General features: G+C 45.0%; 1 protein-coding gene across 1 annotated transcript in view; it reads right to left on the bottom strand.

Annotated features, from left to right (window-relative positions):
- Positions 1 to 16,001, bottom strand: part of Slit3 (slit guidance ligand 3) — a 593,945-nt gene that overhangs the window by 164,495 nt on the left and 413,449 nt on the right. Inside the window, exon 6 of the mRNA XM_057774230.1 lies at positions 1,986 to 2,057. Within this exon, the coding sequence (XP_057630213.1) occupies positions 1,986 to 2,057 (72 nt within the window). The remainder of the gene's footprint in view (positions 1 to 1,985; positions 2,058 to 16,001) is intronic.

Here is a 16,001-nt window from a genome sequence, read left to right as displayed (position 1 = left end):
ATGTGTGGATATCACTTTTTTCCCCCTGTAAAATTCTGAGAATGGAGTAATTGTTCAAATATGTCCCAGGCAGAAATTTTGACCTGGACGAAGGTGCAGTAGGGAGAAAGATGTTGGAAGGACAACATTTACAGGACCTCCTGTGTGGTCCCTTCTCAAAGGTGACAGGTCACAAAGCTTGACCCAAGTCCATGGCTTCCTAGTTCCCACTAATGTGAGCCTATCCTAAACGCTTCTTTTCCCCCAAAGACTCCCTCAGATGACACTGGTAGAGAGCTAACCAAGGGGCTGACAGGTCATCACAGCTATTTGGTGACAGCTGTGACTTCTATTTCTTCAGAAGGCATTTTCTCATCTTTCTCATTCTCCCCTGCAAGGAGTAAAAGGTGACAGGTTCCTAACAGACCTTTCTACAGAGGCTTTTTCGAAGGCAGGGAAAATCATGCCTCCCCTTCTCAACTCCAGTTTCCCAGGAAGAGAAGTCTTGGGCTGCTAAATTCGAGCTGGCACACTCTCCCACAGACATGCAATTGTTGCCGGTTCCGGGGTCAGAGTTTGGGTGAGGAGAGACCATCCATCTCAGGACTGACAATCTGACCTCTCCTGTCTGTGGGTCCCTTCTTTTCTATGCCAGGAATCCTCAGCTTGCAAGCAAGCGATTTTGAGTAGCTTGCAGCATCAGCATCCCCTCTGTTTCCCGTGATTCCTCCTAAAATCACCTTCCTCTCTAGCAAGGTGCAGGGGATCTTTCAACCCACTGCTGGTGTCTTCCAGGTGAAAAGGCAGACTATGCACCCTCCTTTAGGTACAAAGGGATATTCTGACACATTCATTCATTTAGCCAACCATTCATTCTTCCACTGCAAGCAGCACAGGAAATCTCTAACTATGTAATTTCACCCCCAAGGATGCTCAACTCATCCTATTCTCTCACCACTCTGAAGCTAGAACTACTCCAAACTGTAATGATTTTTTTTTTGCAGATTTTGGAGAAGGCAAGTCACTCTCAAGTGAGAGCAATAAACTCCTTTATTTTAGGAAAGAGAACACTGAGGCTCTGAGAGCCAAAGGGACTTGCCCAAGGTCACATGGCTAATTAGTGGCTGGGTAAGGACTGAATTGCACAGCCCCTGACCTAAGTTCTACCGTGCTTTATTGCTTCCTCTCCAGGCTTCCCCAAATCAAGGGCAGTGAGCAGTGTACCTGCTGGAGAAAACAATCAAGCTGTTTTCTAACACAATCTAACTTTAGTTGAACGACCCCAACATGACCCCTCAGTGACTTTTCTCCAGAAAGCAGGTTTGTTTAGTGACAGCATGTGAAAATCAAGACACAGGAGGACAATCTTGTGTGTGTGTGTGTGTGGTGTGTTTCTACATAAGGTATACACGGTGGGATTTCAAGGAGGAATCATTTCCCCTCATCTTGTCATCCCCACTACTTTAAGGTTACTATTTAAAGTTTGAATTTAAGCCTGAGATAAGATCTCAGGAGCCGGAGCAATAACTGGACCTCACCAGCCTGTCTGTCATTCCCCCTTGTCCTGTGCCAAGGTCCCTCCCTGCTTCTGGCTAATTCCGACTCACCTTCTGGTGATAACCCCTCTGTCACTGGCCACAGACCTGTAACCTGTCTCCTTGTCTTGCCCACACTCAGACAGCCGCTCCCTGAATACACAGACAGATGATGGGGGGCTATTCTGGCCATCTGCTCCAACAAATACAGCGGGAGCATAAGAGAAACGGCTCGACTGAGGAACCCCAGTTTGTGGGAGGTGAGAAATTACACTTTGCAGCCGGCAAACACTTTGGCCAAGGTAAGCCGGAGGGATCTCCCGGTGCCTGATTTTAATAGCATTGCAGCAGAAGACCCAGAAATGAACCCAGAAGGACCCCCCGCTGCGCACACGCTCCCCCTCTTTTCTCTCCACACAATGTATACACTCTCTCCCACACACAAGGCAGCAATCGCAAAAATTAACTCACAGGATCTCCAAATCGCGCAGCGCTCGGAAGGCTCCATCTTCAATGCAGCTGATGTGGTTATTGTCCAGTTGCCTGTGGGAAAGCAAGGGAGAGCATGAAGGCAGAGCAGGGGCAGCGGCGAGGGGCTGGGCGGCTAGCCGGCTTCCCTGGCCACCAAGCGCCTGTCCCTCCACCCATTGCAGGCTCTGCTTGTCCCTGCCAGGAGCTCCTGCAGAGCCAGCCTGTCTGCCACGCTGCTCCGTCTCTTCTCTCTGACTGTCTGAGGGAACTACACAGGCGAGCGCACCAAAGGCTGTCAGGTCTCAGTAAATATTAATTGCGCATTTTTTTTTTTTAGGCAGAAGGGAGTAATTTCATTACATTAGGGCATCCAATCCATTACGAGCTCTTACCGTCATGTCACTGAAACAATTTCATTAAGCTAAAGGCCTGTAAATCATTGGAGGTCACTGCTCTGCCCTCCGCGACCTCCCAGAATGCTTTTTCCCCCCTCTCCCTCGTCTCCTTTTTACTGGAACTTACAGTCTTTGCTTTGACACAGCGCTAAATCTCAAGGCTTTATCTGCCCAAGAGCGGTGAGGGTGCATGGGGAATATACCGATTCCAAATTAGACTCAACTAATCTAATTTTATAGTCTTTTTATTATTCTAAGCACCAAATGTCTGTGGTGGTTTGTTGTCTCCGTGCATTGTTATGGGGCCCATCTGGTGGGTCATTCTATGGGAACATTTTCTGAATAAATACAGATTCCCTCAAACTGCACTAACTATCGCCAACAGTAAAGAAATTCATTGATGGAAGTGTTTGTGATGGAGAAGGAAAAAGAACAGCATTACTGCCTAAAAGATGCGCCACTTACGTTTAAATTGGGGAGAATTAAATGCACCTATTTTTAGGATTCCTTTTTAATTCCCCTTTCCCGTCCTAAATGCAGGAAAATAATGCGTTTCTAAAAGATGCCTTGAGTAAGAGACATCCCAATTGAGGACTGAGGGATTTTAGTCGAGATGTAATACACAACAGACACCGCTTCAACAGACATCCCAAAAATGTTTATCATTTGTGAAATAGTAAATCAGGGTATATATTACCATGACCACACCCAACTTCTACTATATGTCATACATTTAATTCCGAAAACGGCAATGTACAGAAAAGAACGTCGTACGGAAAATGATTATTAGCACCCAATAGTCTACAGTCCTTTGCAGAGGACGCCGCTGTTGGGGCAAGCTGAAAGTGTGGCTGTACTTAAAACTTTTTCCATGGAGACGTATATGAAACGAGAAAAAATGAGTCCTTTTTAGGTAGATCATTTCCTATGGCTGGTATTTTGATTTGTAACTTCCATTAATATATCCCAAATCAGCTCTCCACGAAACACACCAAAAGTAACAATGGGTAACTCTCACAGAGGGTTTTATTTTATTTTATTAAACAAAGGAAGATAGAATATTATGATCATTGCAAAAGTATATGGATTGAGAGCCTTAAGAATATGTAAGTTCCCGTGCTGCCTCAGGTCCTGTGTGGCATTATGAAGCCGCATCACCCAGACAGACAGTCATCACGGGGCAAGGTTTAAAATCGATTATGTCCAGAATTGAAAGTAACCAAGACACAGGTCTCTGAAAGCAGAAGCATCCTTGAGGTTGACCAGTTCTACACCTAGTGTTCCAAGTCCTGGCTAACGTTGGCGTACATGGATTTACAGGGTTCTTCAGTCCCCCAGCTTTCTGGGGCTGTTCTTTACACGATTTTGCTGATGCCTTTGGATCTGTACTGGGGCAGCCACTTTCTGGGCAATGGTTCTATTCGGGCAGTCTTGCTGCGCAGTGCCCAGATTTATCATCAATTAAAAGGCCGATGAATCAACAACCACTGCTCCACGTCAAGGCCACCAAACCTTACCAAGCAGAAACTCGGCGGGGCTGGCTTTGGGCTCCAAGAAATTGTTCAACGAACATGCTGAATTCGGCAAAAACGCACCATTCGCCTAAGTAGAAAAGTATCTAAATCATCAGATTGTCTGGGGCGTAGGAAGATGGCTGTTTGTGGGGAACCCGCTCAAGTGTGTGTGCAGCCCAGAGAGGGCTTTGCAATGCTAGCACACTGCAAGCAGATGGATTTGGGGAGTGCTTTCCATTCTTTTTGGGGGGGCATCAGTAACCAAAGAGGAGATTTTAAACATGCAGATCCCCACCCAAATGGGAAAAAGAAAGTAATTTTCAGGAGAAAAGAACAATTTGTAGAAATAAGAGTGGAGGGAATCCTATCACAGAGTGGTGGGAAGGGAATGAAAAGCTGGGGAGGGGAGCTTAATGTTTTATAAAAATCTGCACTCAATGTTACATGAGACCCTTGAAGCCCAGGTCACAAAATGATGTGGAGAAGAGGACACCATGATCAATTAAGGTAAAATCAGAGAGGTCAAATACATTATTAATTGTGTGATGTTTAAGGATTTTCAGTGGGATGCACACATTGACACCTATTTGTTTATTCATCAGAGGGAAGACGGAGACGGAATGTAAGCATCTCTGTGGCTGTATTTCATAGCTTACTTTAGCACATATGAAATGTATCAAAATTTAAAATATTTATGCCCAAGCGTGCTTGCCCAGGAGACGTTTATTGTAATGGAGATGGTGTCCTTTCTCTCTCACTGTACAGAAACCAAACAGGACCTGTATCTATCCCCACCTTGCTAGTCAAAGGGCCAGGCTCAAGGTGCACTGTTAGGAAGTCTACATGGGTGCTACACGCCTGTGGGGTTTGCCAGGCACATGGAAACCAGTGCTGACTCCACCTCCCCGCCGGTACGGCTTTGTACAGCCGAGCAGCTGAGGATTCACAAAAAGCCCAATTAACAGTTCACAGTCACTCCCGTTTCATGTAAACACTGGGTCCTCAAACAAAACGAGCAGTCGCCTGCTTCAGACAGATGCCTTTTCTTTTACACTTATTTATTCAAGGGAGCGGGTGTGGAGGTCAGAGGACAAACTGAGCAACTCTGATCTCTCCTTCAAAATACGTGAGCTCCACGGATTGAACTTTGGTCATCAGGTTTGGTGGCAAGCATCTTTAGCCAGAGAACCATCTTGCCATTCCCAGATGGCCTTTTCTTCCCAAAATAACAACGCAGAGACATCCAAGTCTGAAAGCACGTAAGAGGGAAGGGGAAAAAAAAACAAAACAACAAAAACCACAACAAAAAAGCAAGCTCAGCGTTTCTTTGTGAGAGTTGGAACAGAGAACTAATAAACACACAGAGAACCTTCTGGTAGCTGAAGCCAAAGCATTTGATTTAGCAGTTTGCTTCGGAGAGTTCGGTATGCTGGAGGCTGCTGGTGTGTATTTTAAGCACTTGGGTCAAAGGTCTGTATCACGCCTTTGAAAAATGTTCAATCAAAGACTCTCTTCAAGACGAATGAGAAAAGCTTGTTGTGCGCACCATGCCAAGCACACCATCACTCAGGGGGGCATGGGCAAAAATAACTCTAAAAATGTGAGCAGAAGGAGCCCAGCAACTGGGCATGACACGCTTTGCCCTATTCTTCTTGGATGGCAAGAAATGTCTTTCTCATTGACGCTAAGTAGTGTCTCCTTGTGCTTAGCACAGGTCCACGGAAGAATGTGCTGAGCCATTTGTCACAGGGTCCTGGCTGCTGCCCTGTGGCCCTTGTTATGACAAGAGAAAACACCTAAGTATTATTTCCCTCTGAGCCCATCGAGGGTTCAGCACCTCCTGGCTTTCTGAGACATGGTGTGTCCCCCAGCAGGGATCCCCAGAAGGAGACACTATGAGATTTCTCTGCTCTTCTTAGGAAGTCTAGGAAGGCAGTGGATGGGAGAGCGAAAGCCGCCCTTTCTTTTTCTTTTTGGAGGTAACTTATTGTCCTCTACTTTATACAGAATAATTTGATTTGCACTCCTTGGTCTCTGAATAAGTTGAGAAGCCCCAAAACATTTGATGATATTAAATTAACCACCCTAATTTCCCCAGGAAGCTTCGATTTCAGCAAACAATATGCCTGCTAACATGATCCCAGAGCCCATTTAGGAAGAAATCCTCAGACAAGAACTAAGTGCGGACTCCCCGAGAGCAATATTCCGACTACTGTGCTCTCATAGTCCGAGAAAATAAACAAGTCAGGAAGGAAAGCCAGCATGAATGGGGACTGAAGGTAATCTCTTCGACAGCACTTCTGTGAGAATCCCTGACCTTAAGCGTAATAGACTCCGAATTATCCCAGTTCGTCTCTTTTGTTTGCAGTTTCAATTTTCATAATTGAAGCAGGAGAGAAACATTTCTTTTGCAGTTCAAACATTTTTACAAAGCACGTGTAAATCCTTAAAAGAGGTGAGAACTAGAAAAAGCTGGTCTACAACATTAACACCAATCCACCCTACATCAAACTTTCACAAAAAGTAAGAAGAAAAAAAAAAGAGTAAGATAATTCCAAGACTTCAGTGATGCATGTGCGTTCCCATGAGAAATACCTGAGAAATGGGAATCTCCTGAAACAGGCTTTGGCTATTTGGAATAAGAGTAGCATTTCCAACAGAATTCCCTACGTACACATAACGTCTGCACACCTGGGCTCATCCCGCTGTTGGGATGGAGGGTGTCCCAGCATCTCATCAAATGGCTGAGGCATCATTGCTCCAGGGCCCCCAAACAGCAGCAGCAGCAGGAGCAGGAGCAGTGTTCTGCTTCAGAACTACAGCGAGGGTCGCTAGAGTCCTCCTTGTGTGACGTGCAAGAAGCAGCCGAGGCTGAGCATTCTCTGGGATTAAACCATTTGCTATTTTCTTAACAAAACTAGCTTCACAAAATATACAAAATCAGCAAAGGACTTCTGTACAAAATACACAAGGGATACCCTAGCAGACAGCTAAACAAGTCCACGGCCCTGGACTAGAGTAACCTAGAATAGTCACAGCGCATTAACAGAAATGCACACTGCATTCAGTACCCAGGATGCAGAATGAAGTGTAAAAGAGACTTTGCAAATAGAAAGATGGTTACCTTATTTGTGGCTTTTGTATGCTAACCAACCATCTTTCTAAGAATCCATACGAATGTGAATCTGTTTTCAAATGTGTGTATGGATGTAGATGTATATCTTCCAAGTGTACTTTTTTTTTTTGACTTAAGAGAAAATATTACAACTAACAAAAAAATGTGGAAATCTTGCTTTCTTAAACCAAGGTTGGGGATCAGACAGGAAGAACCTTGACACACTGTTTGTCTTCTTGGTGTTACCTATTTGTTCTTTAAAAAGAAAACAAGAAATACAGAAGCACTGTTTTTGTTTTTTTTCTTAAATGACATCTTAACAGAAAAATCATCACTGAAGAACAAATTGTAGGAACCTTTGTCTGCTGCTCTTTCAAAACATAATATAAAGCTCAAGGTTATTTTAACTGGCAAAAGGAAAAAATGTGCTCCAAAGGAAAGCATACACTTGATATAATTGAGTACTGGTCACACTTTGTAGGCAAATCAAACACTTGATCTTAGCCACAATCTGTTAATGAATTGTCACTACTTCTCATCATTAAGATGACATCTCATACGCGCAAAAGGAGGGGAACCCATTATTCTGCACATTTAGTACACTTGTCCACTAGTCCCAGGCATACATGCATAGAGATATGTTTGCCCATCCATGAATTATTTAAGTATCTGCACAACTGACAACTCTATGCCTGCATCTCCTACATACGCACGTACAGGTGTAAGATCTCCCTCACGGACACATGTAAATGAATGCGTACCTTACAAAAGAGTCAAAGTGATACTGGACCTCTGACATTTAATGTGAATATACTTAACAAAAATTATTTATAAAACTGATTGCTATCGTTCCAGGGAAGTCAACCAACCAAACCTACTTTGTAAAGGGAGGGACAGAGTCGGGTTAATTAAGCTTCTGATCACAATAGCCTGCCCGGAACACAGTTGAATATTGAACAGAAATCTATTTTAACAAGCGTCGTTAAGGCATACTTTGCTACACAGCAAGCGTGGAACCTCTTGCTCAGTATATATCATATTGCTGTTCAACACATGCAACTTCTCAGCAGGAGAATATCTGCGTCCACTGAGGGGATGCTTCTAGAAGCAAGCTCTGCAATAATGCAAACACGGCTGAAGGACTAGCAACAAAGAGGCACACCCGACCTTGGAGAATAAAGAGGGTCTCACACATCGCCGGGAAATATCAATAACTCCACTTCTGTGTTTGGAACCTTCTCGTACTGGGGTGTTTGACAAGCACATTTACATGGAAATATCCAAGTGGAGGATCCTGCGAACCATTGTAGCACCAAGGGAACACTAGGGGAAGAGGCAGCGCTCCTGTTTCATTCGGACACATTATATTTGATGTTTAAACAAATCCTGGCATCTCTAGGCAAATAAGAAACAACAATAAAATACATAGAAAGTACATCATATAAAATGACCCATGCTTACAACGAGAACGCTTCATTTGATTGTTTAGATCAAGGGACCAAACAAAGCTTGGTTACTGTTTACAAATTTTTTAAGGCTCACGTTTCAAGTCAGCTTCAGATCCTGTGGCCACTTTTGTATCAGGACCAAAGGCTGACCAAGCCACCGTGGCATTACGGTTTGCCTGTGACTTTATCTGTCCTATTCTGGGAAAACTCATCATCCCTTGGCAAACTATGAAGACACTCTGTAGGCATCTGGGTGATGGCTATCCAGACCTTTGTGTTCTGGGGCGGAGTCCATCAGATTAATTTCCAGGGCACCATACTCTCGCTTGGTTCTAAAGCTTCAGATGTCTTTGGATTTACAAGCTTGCTTCTGGTTATACTGGTCCTAAAAGTCTCCTCACTCCGTTCTGCAAAGTGAGCTTTGTACAGCTAAAACTGGTAGGTGAGGGTGGTGGGCACCTGAAATACACGAATTTTTCCACTGTGCACTCTCGGCCTTACTGGGAATTTGAATTTCTTTGTAAGACGTATGTTATCCTGTTTTACTCCCTGGCCTTGCTGATGTCATGACTACTCAGAGGCTGGACAAATAAATGGCTGTCTCCATAGCGATTGGGGCAGGTCTGTGGTTTCCCTAGTTACACTCCTGAGAGATAACCATCTGTGGTTCGTCCTCAGCAAAGGCACAGGACAGAGGGAGGGGTGAGAAACGGGGAGACGAAAGGCATGAAGTTATACCCGCTAACAGAATAACAAATTATTTTGTTATACTGTCTTCACTCCTTCTAAAGTGACCAGCACAAACTCTAGTGAGGCAGTCGGACAGTGTTTTTCATCCCACGGGGGTTTCAGAAAAATTTCATTTTGAACACCAGGGAACAGATACAGCCCATGCCTATAGCCAACAAGCTGAGCCAGGGTGGAGGTATTTCTTTCTCACTGGGTGTCCACAGGAGAGGTTGGATCGTAGGTGTCATAACTCAGGGTTGAAGGCAGGCGTCAGTCACCACAGCTTGAGGATCTGTCCCCGACAGTGCTTTGAGTTCCTTAGACCCTCAAAGAGTGCTTAAGAACGATTGCTCATCTAGAAAATCTGAGTTTACTAACTCATCCTAACAAACCCCTTGTGAGTTATCAATGTTTGATAACACACACACACACACACACACACACGTGTATATATAATGCAAAGTCACAGTTCATGTGACTTCTAGCCGTGGAAACTAAGTGATTGTCATTAGTGTCCTCCAATTTCAGTTTCTCAGAGATGGAGACAACAGTGTTCAGCCAAAAGGCCATCGTGAGAATTAAAGTAATGAAATGTGTATACGCTGGAAATATATTTCTGAAGCTATTTAATTTTATTTGCTTTAAAACTAATGTTATTAAATAAAGGAACCCATTTTTTTTTTCTTGTATAATCTCTAAGGTCTCTTTCTGCTCTGAAGTTGTGTGTCTGGAGATTGATTTCTTATGAGTTCTTAAAGGGGAAAATCCTGTTCATTTTACTCAGCCTCCTTTGCCATCCAGCATATCCGTTTATCCCTTCCTTTCCCGTCCCAGCCTGAAGAATCTATTATTTGAGATATTCAATATATTCTTTCTGGAACAAGGGCAGCAGTTCAGACCCACGGGTTCTTCTAACTTCTCCAGTCACTAGGAGATTGAAATTCAAGAAGCCACTAAAAACTTACATCAAAGAAAATGCACATTTTCTCTCACAAGAAAATGATCCCAATATGGTGACATACTTGGAATCTCATGGGGGAGATCTTCTAGAGGAGGGTGATTGCAAAGTTTGACTTCATTTGTTAATGGTTATTTCTAATTAATTATCAATCAAGTAATATACTGAGCACTCAGAGCAGTCCAAGGTCACACCATCGATGGTATGTAGTTTTTTCCCTTTTATTTATGATTACGTGTGTGTGCATACCTGTTTGTCTGTCCGTGTGTCATGTGCATGGTGGGTGCCTGGAAGTCAGAAGATGGTGTCAGAACCCCTGGAGTCATTGCTACATGTGGTTGGAAGCCGCCTGATGTGTAAACCTAATCCATGCATTAACATCCAGTGCAGTTAACTGCTAAGCCACTGCTCCAGCCCACGTATTTCATTTCTTAATCTTAGTATTCTTTAGTCTGTACCCTTTGACTCTCTGTAACCCATATTATATACAGCATGGCCACTACAATCACGGTAATGGCATATAGCCTTCTTAAGAATCAAGCACTAACCCAAGCATCTTAGATCACAGCAACCCCTGTTCTACAGAAGAGGAATGTGGTAGTGAGGGTAATGTCCCTGAACTTGCTTTGGGACCCAGGTGTGTCCACACTCCTGAAGACTAGAAGTGAGCTGCTTACCTGGACACGGTGTCGAGTCTGTCACACGGCACTGCTCTCTCCCTCGTATGCTATCTGAGCACACCACGTTTTTGTGTCTAGCTTATGTTGGTCCTTGTGGCCTCCTCTGTTTGTGAAGCGTCCATCAAGGACGTCCTCTTATAAAATTGTATACAAACCAAGGCGAAATAAACCTTAGTCCTATGACCATTTCATCCCTTCATTCAAAGGTTGATTTTTACAGCAGTGGAGCTACTTGTGAACACACAGGTAAAATGAGGATTCATGATGCTATGTAGCAGCATTAAGAAGCACAACCTGGCCTTCCTGATCCACGAGTCTCAGGCTTTACCTAGCATGCCATTCCACATCACCTGCAACGTTCAAAGTGCAAAGTTTGGGAGGCTTTATCATGACTATATGGGCCTCTGTTACTGAAGGCCGAGAAGAGACTGATGGGAAAAGCCAGGTCTGTCTTTTGTCACGGAACCCAGTTACTTTCACTGGCCCACAAGCACCATTATCCAAAAGATGGTACAAGAGGGAGGCCCCCTGTTCCAGCAGTATCCTCCCACTCAGCCCTTTGGGTCCCTCAATTAGACCCCTGGATAGAAACTTTTAGTTTTGCTGTGCTGAGGATCAGGACAGTGCTATGCTGCAATTCCAGGTGAGGTGACCTGCTGGGACCAAACAGGCAGTAACTTTCCAGTCAGCCCAGGAAAGCTGAGCATTTTCTTGGGTGGGTGTATGACACACTCAGAGAAACAGTTGGTGTGCCCCCCCCTCACTTGTCACATGGTAAGTTGTAAATTGCTAAGATTCCAATCAGTATTTTCTGTGCATGCCCTCCCTGTGGGGGGCTGCACATTTGTCTTCCAAGTATGCACAAGCCACAGGTACTGAAATTGCCAAACAGCTCTCGCTACATCGTGTACTAGGATATTGGGGGGGGGGGGGTCAGTGACCATTAGCAAGGCATCTTTGTGGCAGCAGAAGCCAATTAAAGTATGTCTTGTAAGCTCGGTGTAAGGGGACATCAGGGCCTCTGTAATTAACTGTGGAAAAAGTGTCGTGGAAACTCAGCCGTGTGGGAGGCGCTGATAACTACATTCAATCAAGCTACTGTGTTGAACTGAAACACTCCAGAAAAAGGCCCGCTTAGTTTTATTTACTATTACCTTTAAGGAATAATGTTTAGATTCCTTGGCAACAGCGCCTGTCCTACCTGTAGCAGAGTTACAGTGGCTGGCCTAAGTCAGGGGCTTGGTACAAATCTTGGGGTTCACGGGAGATGCTGCTTCCCACCACTAAGACCGCTATCGTGAAAGCGAAGGGGAAGCCACGAGTGCTTGGCCAGGATGTGGAAACACTGGAACCCAGCTATACTGTGGATAGGAGAGCAAGACGGTGCGGCTGAGATGGGAACAGAATGGTGGCCTTCTAAAGATAGCAATCCACTGCCACCTGACCCACAGAGTCTATCCCCAGCCAAAAGAAGGGAAAAACAGGTGTTCAAAGACCTGTCCACTGCAGCACGACACCCAGAATGCAGAAACAGACCACACCTCCGCCAAGAGATGGATGGATAAACACACTGTGGTATGCACACCACGGCCATTTAAAACAGGGATAAGGCAGTAGTGCATGCTGCAGCATGGGTGAACTTGGAAGATTATTTACAGAAGACAAGTAGTCAGACATGAAAACTGTATCGTTTGGTTCCACGAACGCGACATGCCAAGGACTAGGCAAACCCAAAGAATCAGAAAGCAGATTAGCAAGATTCAGAAGCTGGAGCAATAATAACGAGATGGGAAGTGAAAGGTCGAGGGTTTCCCTTCAAGGGGATGGATGTGTTTGGAATTAGAGAGAGGTGATTGTTGTATATTATTTGTAAATATACTAAGTAAAAATATACAGAGTTTTACACTCGCTAAATGTGTATTCGTTTTCTTATTTATTGACTTACTTAGTCAGTGTGTGTACTGTGGGTATCAGAGGACAACGTGAAAATCGGTTCTTTCCTTCCACTGTCTGGATCCTGGGAATCATCACACTCAGGTCATCAGGCTTTATGACAAGAACCTTTACCTGCTGAGCCATCTCACCAGCCCAGTTGTACAATCCTTAAGTGGTTAATGTAGAAGCTAATATTCCATGCCTCAGGCATACAGTAAACTTTCATGTGTTTATATATATATAAAGTTGAATTCTATGTATGCGTAAATTTTACCTTGTGCCAGGAGAAAAGAGACAGCGACTTAAGAAGAGAGAAGCTCACTCTTTCCACGGCAAGGAGGAGCGCTGTTAGAACATCACACTATGCAAGGGTTATTTCCCTGTAACAATATCGTATGGAGATGGAGGGGAGCCTGGGGCAGGCCTTTGACTGCGTGCAATAAGACAGCAAACCCTCTCTGCCTGGGTGTGAGCAGAATTGTGTTAGCACACAAGATCAGAGAAATTATGTTAGCACGCCAGGAGAGAAATACGGGGAGGGGATTTAACCTACCTACTTTGGGGGGTTTATTTATAAGCAATTTTTAAACTTCTTTCTTCTCAGCTTGCTCTGGGGACACTGCCAGTCCCTCTGCACTCAGGAGAGAACTGTATACACAGAGACTTGATGGGAGGGCAGAATACTGCTTGCTAGGCTCTGCAGTGTAACATCAAGTGTGTGGACCAGCTACTGCCTGGCACTTTCCACACGGCTGCCTCCCCTCTCCATCCCTCCAGCCAGTGGAGTCCAGCACAGAGAGAACTCAGCAGATTGCATCTGTATTTCAGATGCAGCTGCTCTGCCTTTGTACAGGCTGGCTCTTTGCTTCCTTCCTCTGAGAAGACAGACAGCGGCCTGGAGGTGGTGACTATGGGGCAGAGTGAGAAGCACCAAGTACTAGACATCCTTCTCTACATAGCCCTTGGTCTGAGTGACTAGGAGCTTATGAGTGTGACTACTGGGGAGGATGGCATACAGGCTGAAGGAAAGTGACAGGTCCTTCCCCTCAGGCTGTCTGTCACCACTGTTCTCCAGGACTCAGGAAATGCCACAATAGTGTCACTGAGCTGAGAGTTTTTTTTTTCTTTTTATGTTGAAATAGAAGGAAGGGGAAGAGAAACAAAGAGGAGAAGGAACTGGCAACCATAATGCTATATGAGATGGTTTCTTCTTGGGGACCCTCACTCCAGTGGGGGCTGATTCCACATGTGGCTATGATTAGAGTTTTTCCTGAAGCCACTGCAGGACTGAAGGAATTATGAGTCTAGACAAGGGCAAGGAGACCATTGCAGGCGTTTAAGAACTGGGGACAAGAAGGTACTGCCCAGGAGGGTGCAGTGCCAACACTCAAGTTGCTAAAATGATAGTGTTTACTGGAAAAAAACCAAACCAGCCTACAAACAGGCAGTTTGCTGAAGAATCAGGTGGCCAGGATCTTTTGCCTGGCTGGCTCATGGCTTTACTTCTCAGTAAGCAAAGGCATGAGATGGATGAGTTCTGGGGCCCCTAGAGAAGTGACGTTATGGGACGCCGAATTCCCACCCAAGCCCCAGTGTGCACCTGAGGGTGTTTTAGCTCTGCTATTGGATATGATGAGCTAGGTCTTATTTTTAATGCAGCGTGTTGAGAATGAAAGTGTGAGCTTCCTCCTGTTTGGAACAGGGAGGCCCAGGGTGCTTCAGTGTCTCGGAGGACTGAATGGTAGGTCGTATGAGAACAGAAGCATAAACAGATGTGGTATTAAGGTTTTCCAAATTGCTCACTGGAAAAGGACACAGCCTGGAAGCGTACACAGCACCTGTTGGAATTCTAGTGAGGACGAGAGCAGCTTTCACGCTTCTGCGTGCTTCTGGGGGTTCCGAACAAGTGGCCGGGCTACTGTGGCTCCTTCTATTCTCGTCCTTGAAAAACCTCCCTGTCCAGCTCCCCCATGTCTCAGGAGCAGTGTTTCTTCCTCCCGTGAGACATAGGGAAGGCTTTAGAAGAGCACCCACAGCTGGAATGCCATGCAGTATGTCAGCGTGTTTTAGGAAGCTGAGGCTGGACTCCATCCATCAGATGGAGAGAAAAAGATTATAAGAGAGAGAAATCCACTTTAGGTGACACCCTCAAGCCCACTGATCCACTGAAAAGTTCTGGAGATGCCACAAGAAAAGTCATCAAGCTTGACATTCATCCCTCAAGGATTCCTCTGTCCCTCATCTGAAAAGCACTTAGACTCACACTGCTTTCTGGAAAGTTCACCCCACTCTCACACCCTAGCCAGAGGTGAGCTCCCTTACGAGTCTTCATTACGGAAGAGCAGGCTGTTTCAAGCAGAAGCTGGGAAAGAAAAATCCCCGTTTCGGGATCAAAAGTGAGAAGTTACATTATACAGCACCCCAGCCTTGGTATCCCTCAAGGGGCTTCCCTTATTTACTGGGTTCCCAGAAGCTCTTTAGTGGCCTTAACTGTCCCTGGCATTCAGAAACTCACGGGTGATGGCTCCAAACAGACATGCAGCTTCTTCTTAAACTCAATGTCCCCAATTCTGTTTCCTTCTTGTTCAAGTTCATCGCCTGAGGCTTCCATTTCCACTCTGGCTAACTCACTTGCTTTCCTGGGCATTTACATACTGAGATTAGTCTCCTGCCCCCACCTGCACTGGTTTCTAGGCCTCTGTCTGGGCTGGGAGCAAGGGGGTGATCACAACTGTGAGTTCTCTCTAAACAGATGGTAAATGAGGCTGAGGGTGCCCCCACTTACAAACGGACAAGTATGAAGGCATCCGATCAGAGGAAAGGGTTGGATAATCAGAGCTAACATTTCCTTTGCCTGTGATAGATAGCCACTTTGGAAACGTCTCCCGGCCTGATTTTTTTCCCTTGGGTCAGCATTGTGGTGGAGGCAGTGGGTGGGGGATGGGGCCTGTGTCCATCAAGATGTTCTATACCAACCCCTCCAAGAAGAGAGCAGCCCAGAATTGTCTCTGTACAAAGGGCCTGCATTAACTGTAATGAAGCAAATGACAAAATCAATAAAGCGGGAATTGCGCGGCTGTCATGGAGATGATGTAAATCCGGGGGTTCACGACGGTTATGAAGCTATTTAGAATTGTAATTAAAACCAGCACCATTTTTTTCAAGATAAAAGCCCCTTTGACAACCATAAATGCAAGCTACAGGAAATTTTCAACAAATATATTCAAAATTAATGTATGGCG

This window comes from Chionomys nivalis, chromosome 7, assembly GCF_950005125.1.
Source record: "Chionomys nivalis chromosome 7, mChiNiv1.1, whole genome shotgun sequence".
Taxonomy (NCBI): domain Eukaryota; kingdom Metazoa; phylum Chordata; class Mammalia; order Rodentia; family Cricetidae; genus Chionomys; species Chionomys nivalis.
The sequence above is the reverse complement of the archived record's forward strand: the minus strand, read 5'-3'. Positions and strand labels throughout refer to the sequence as shown.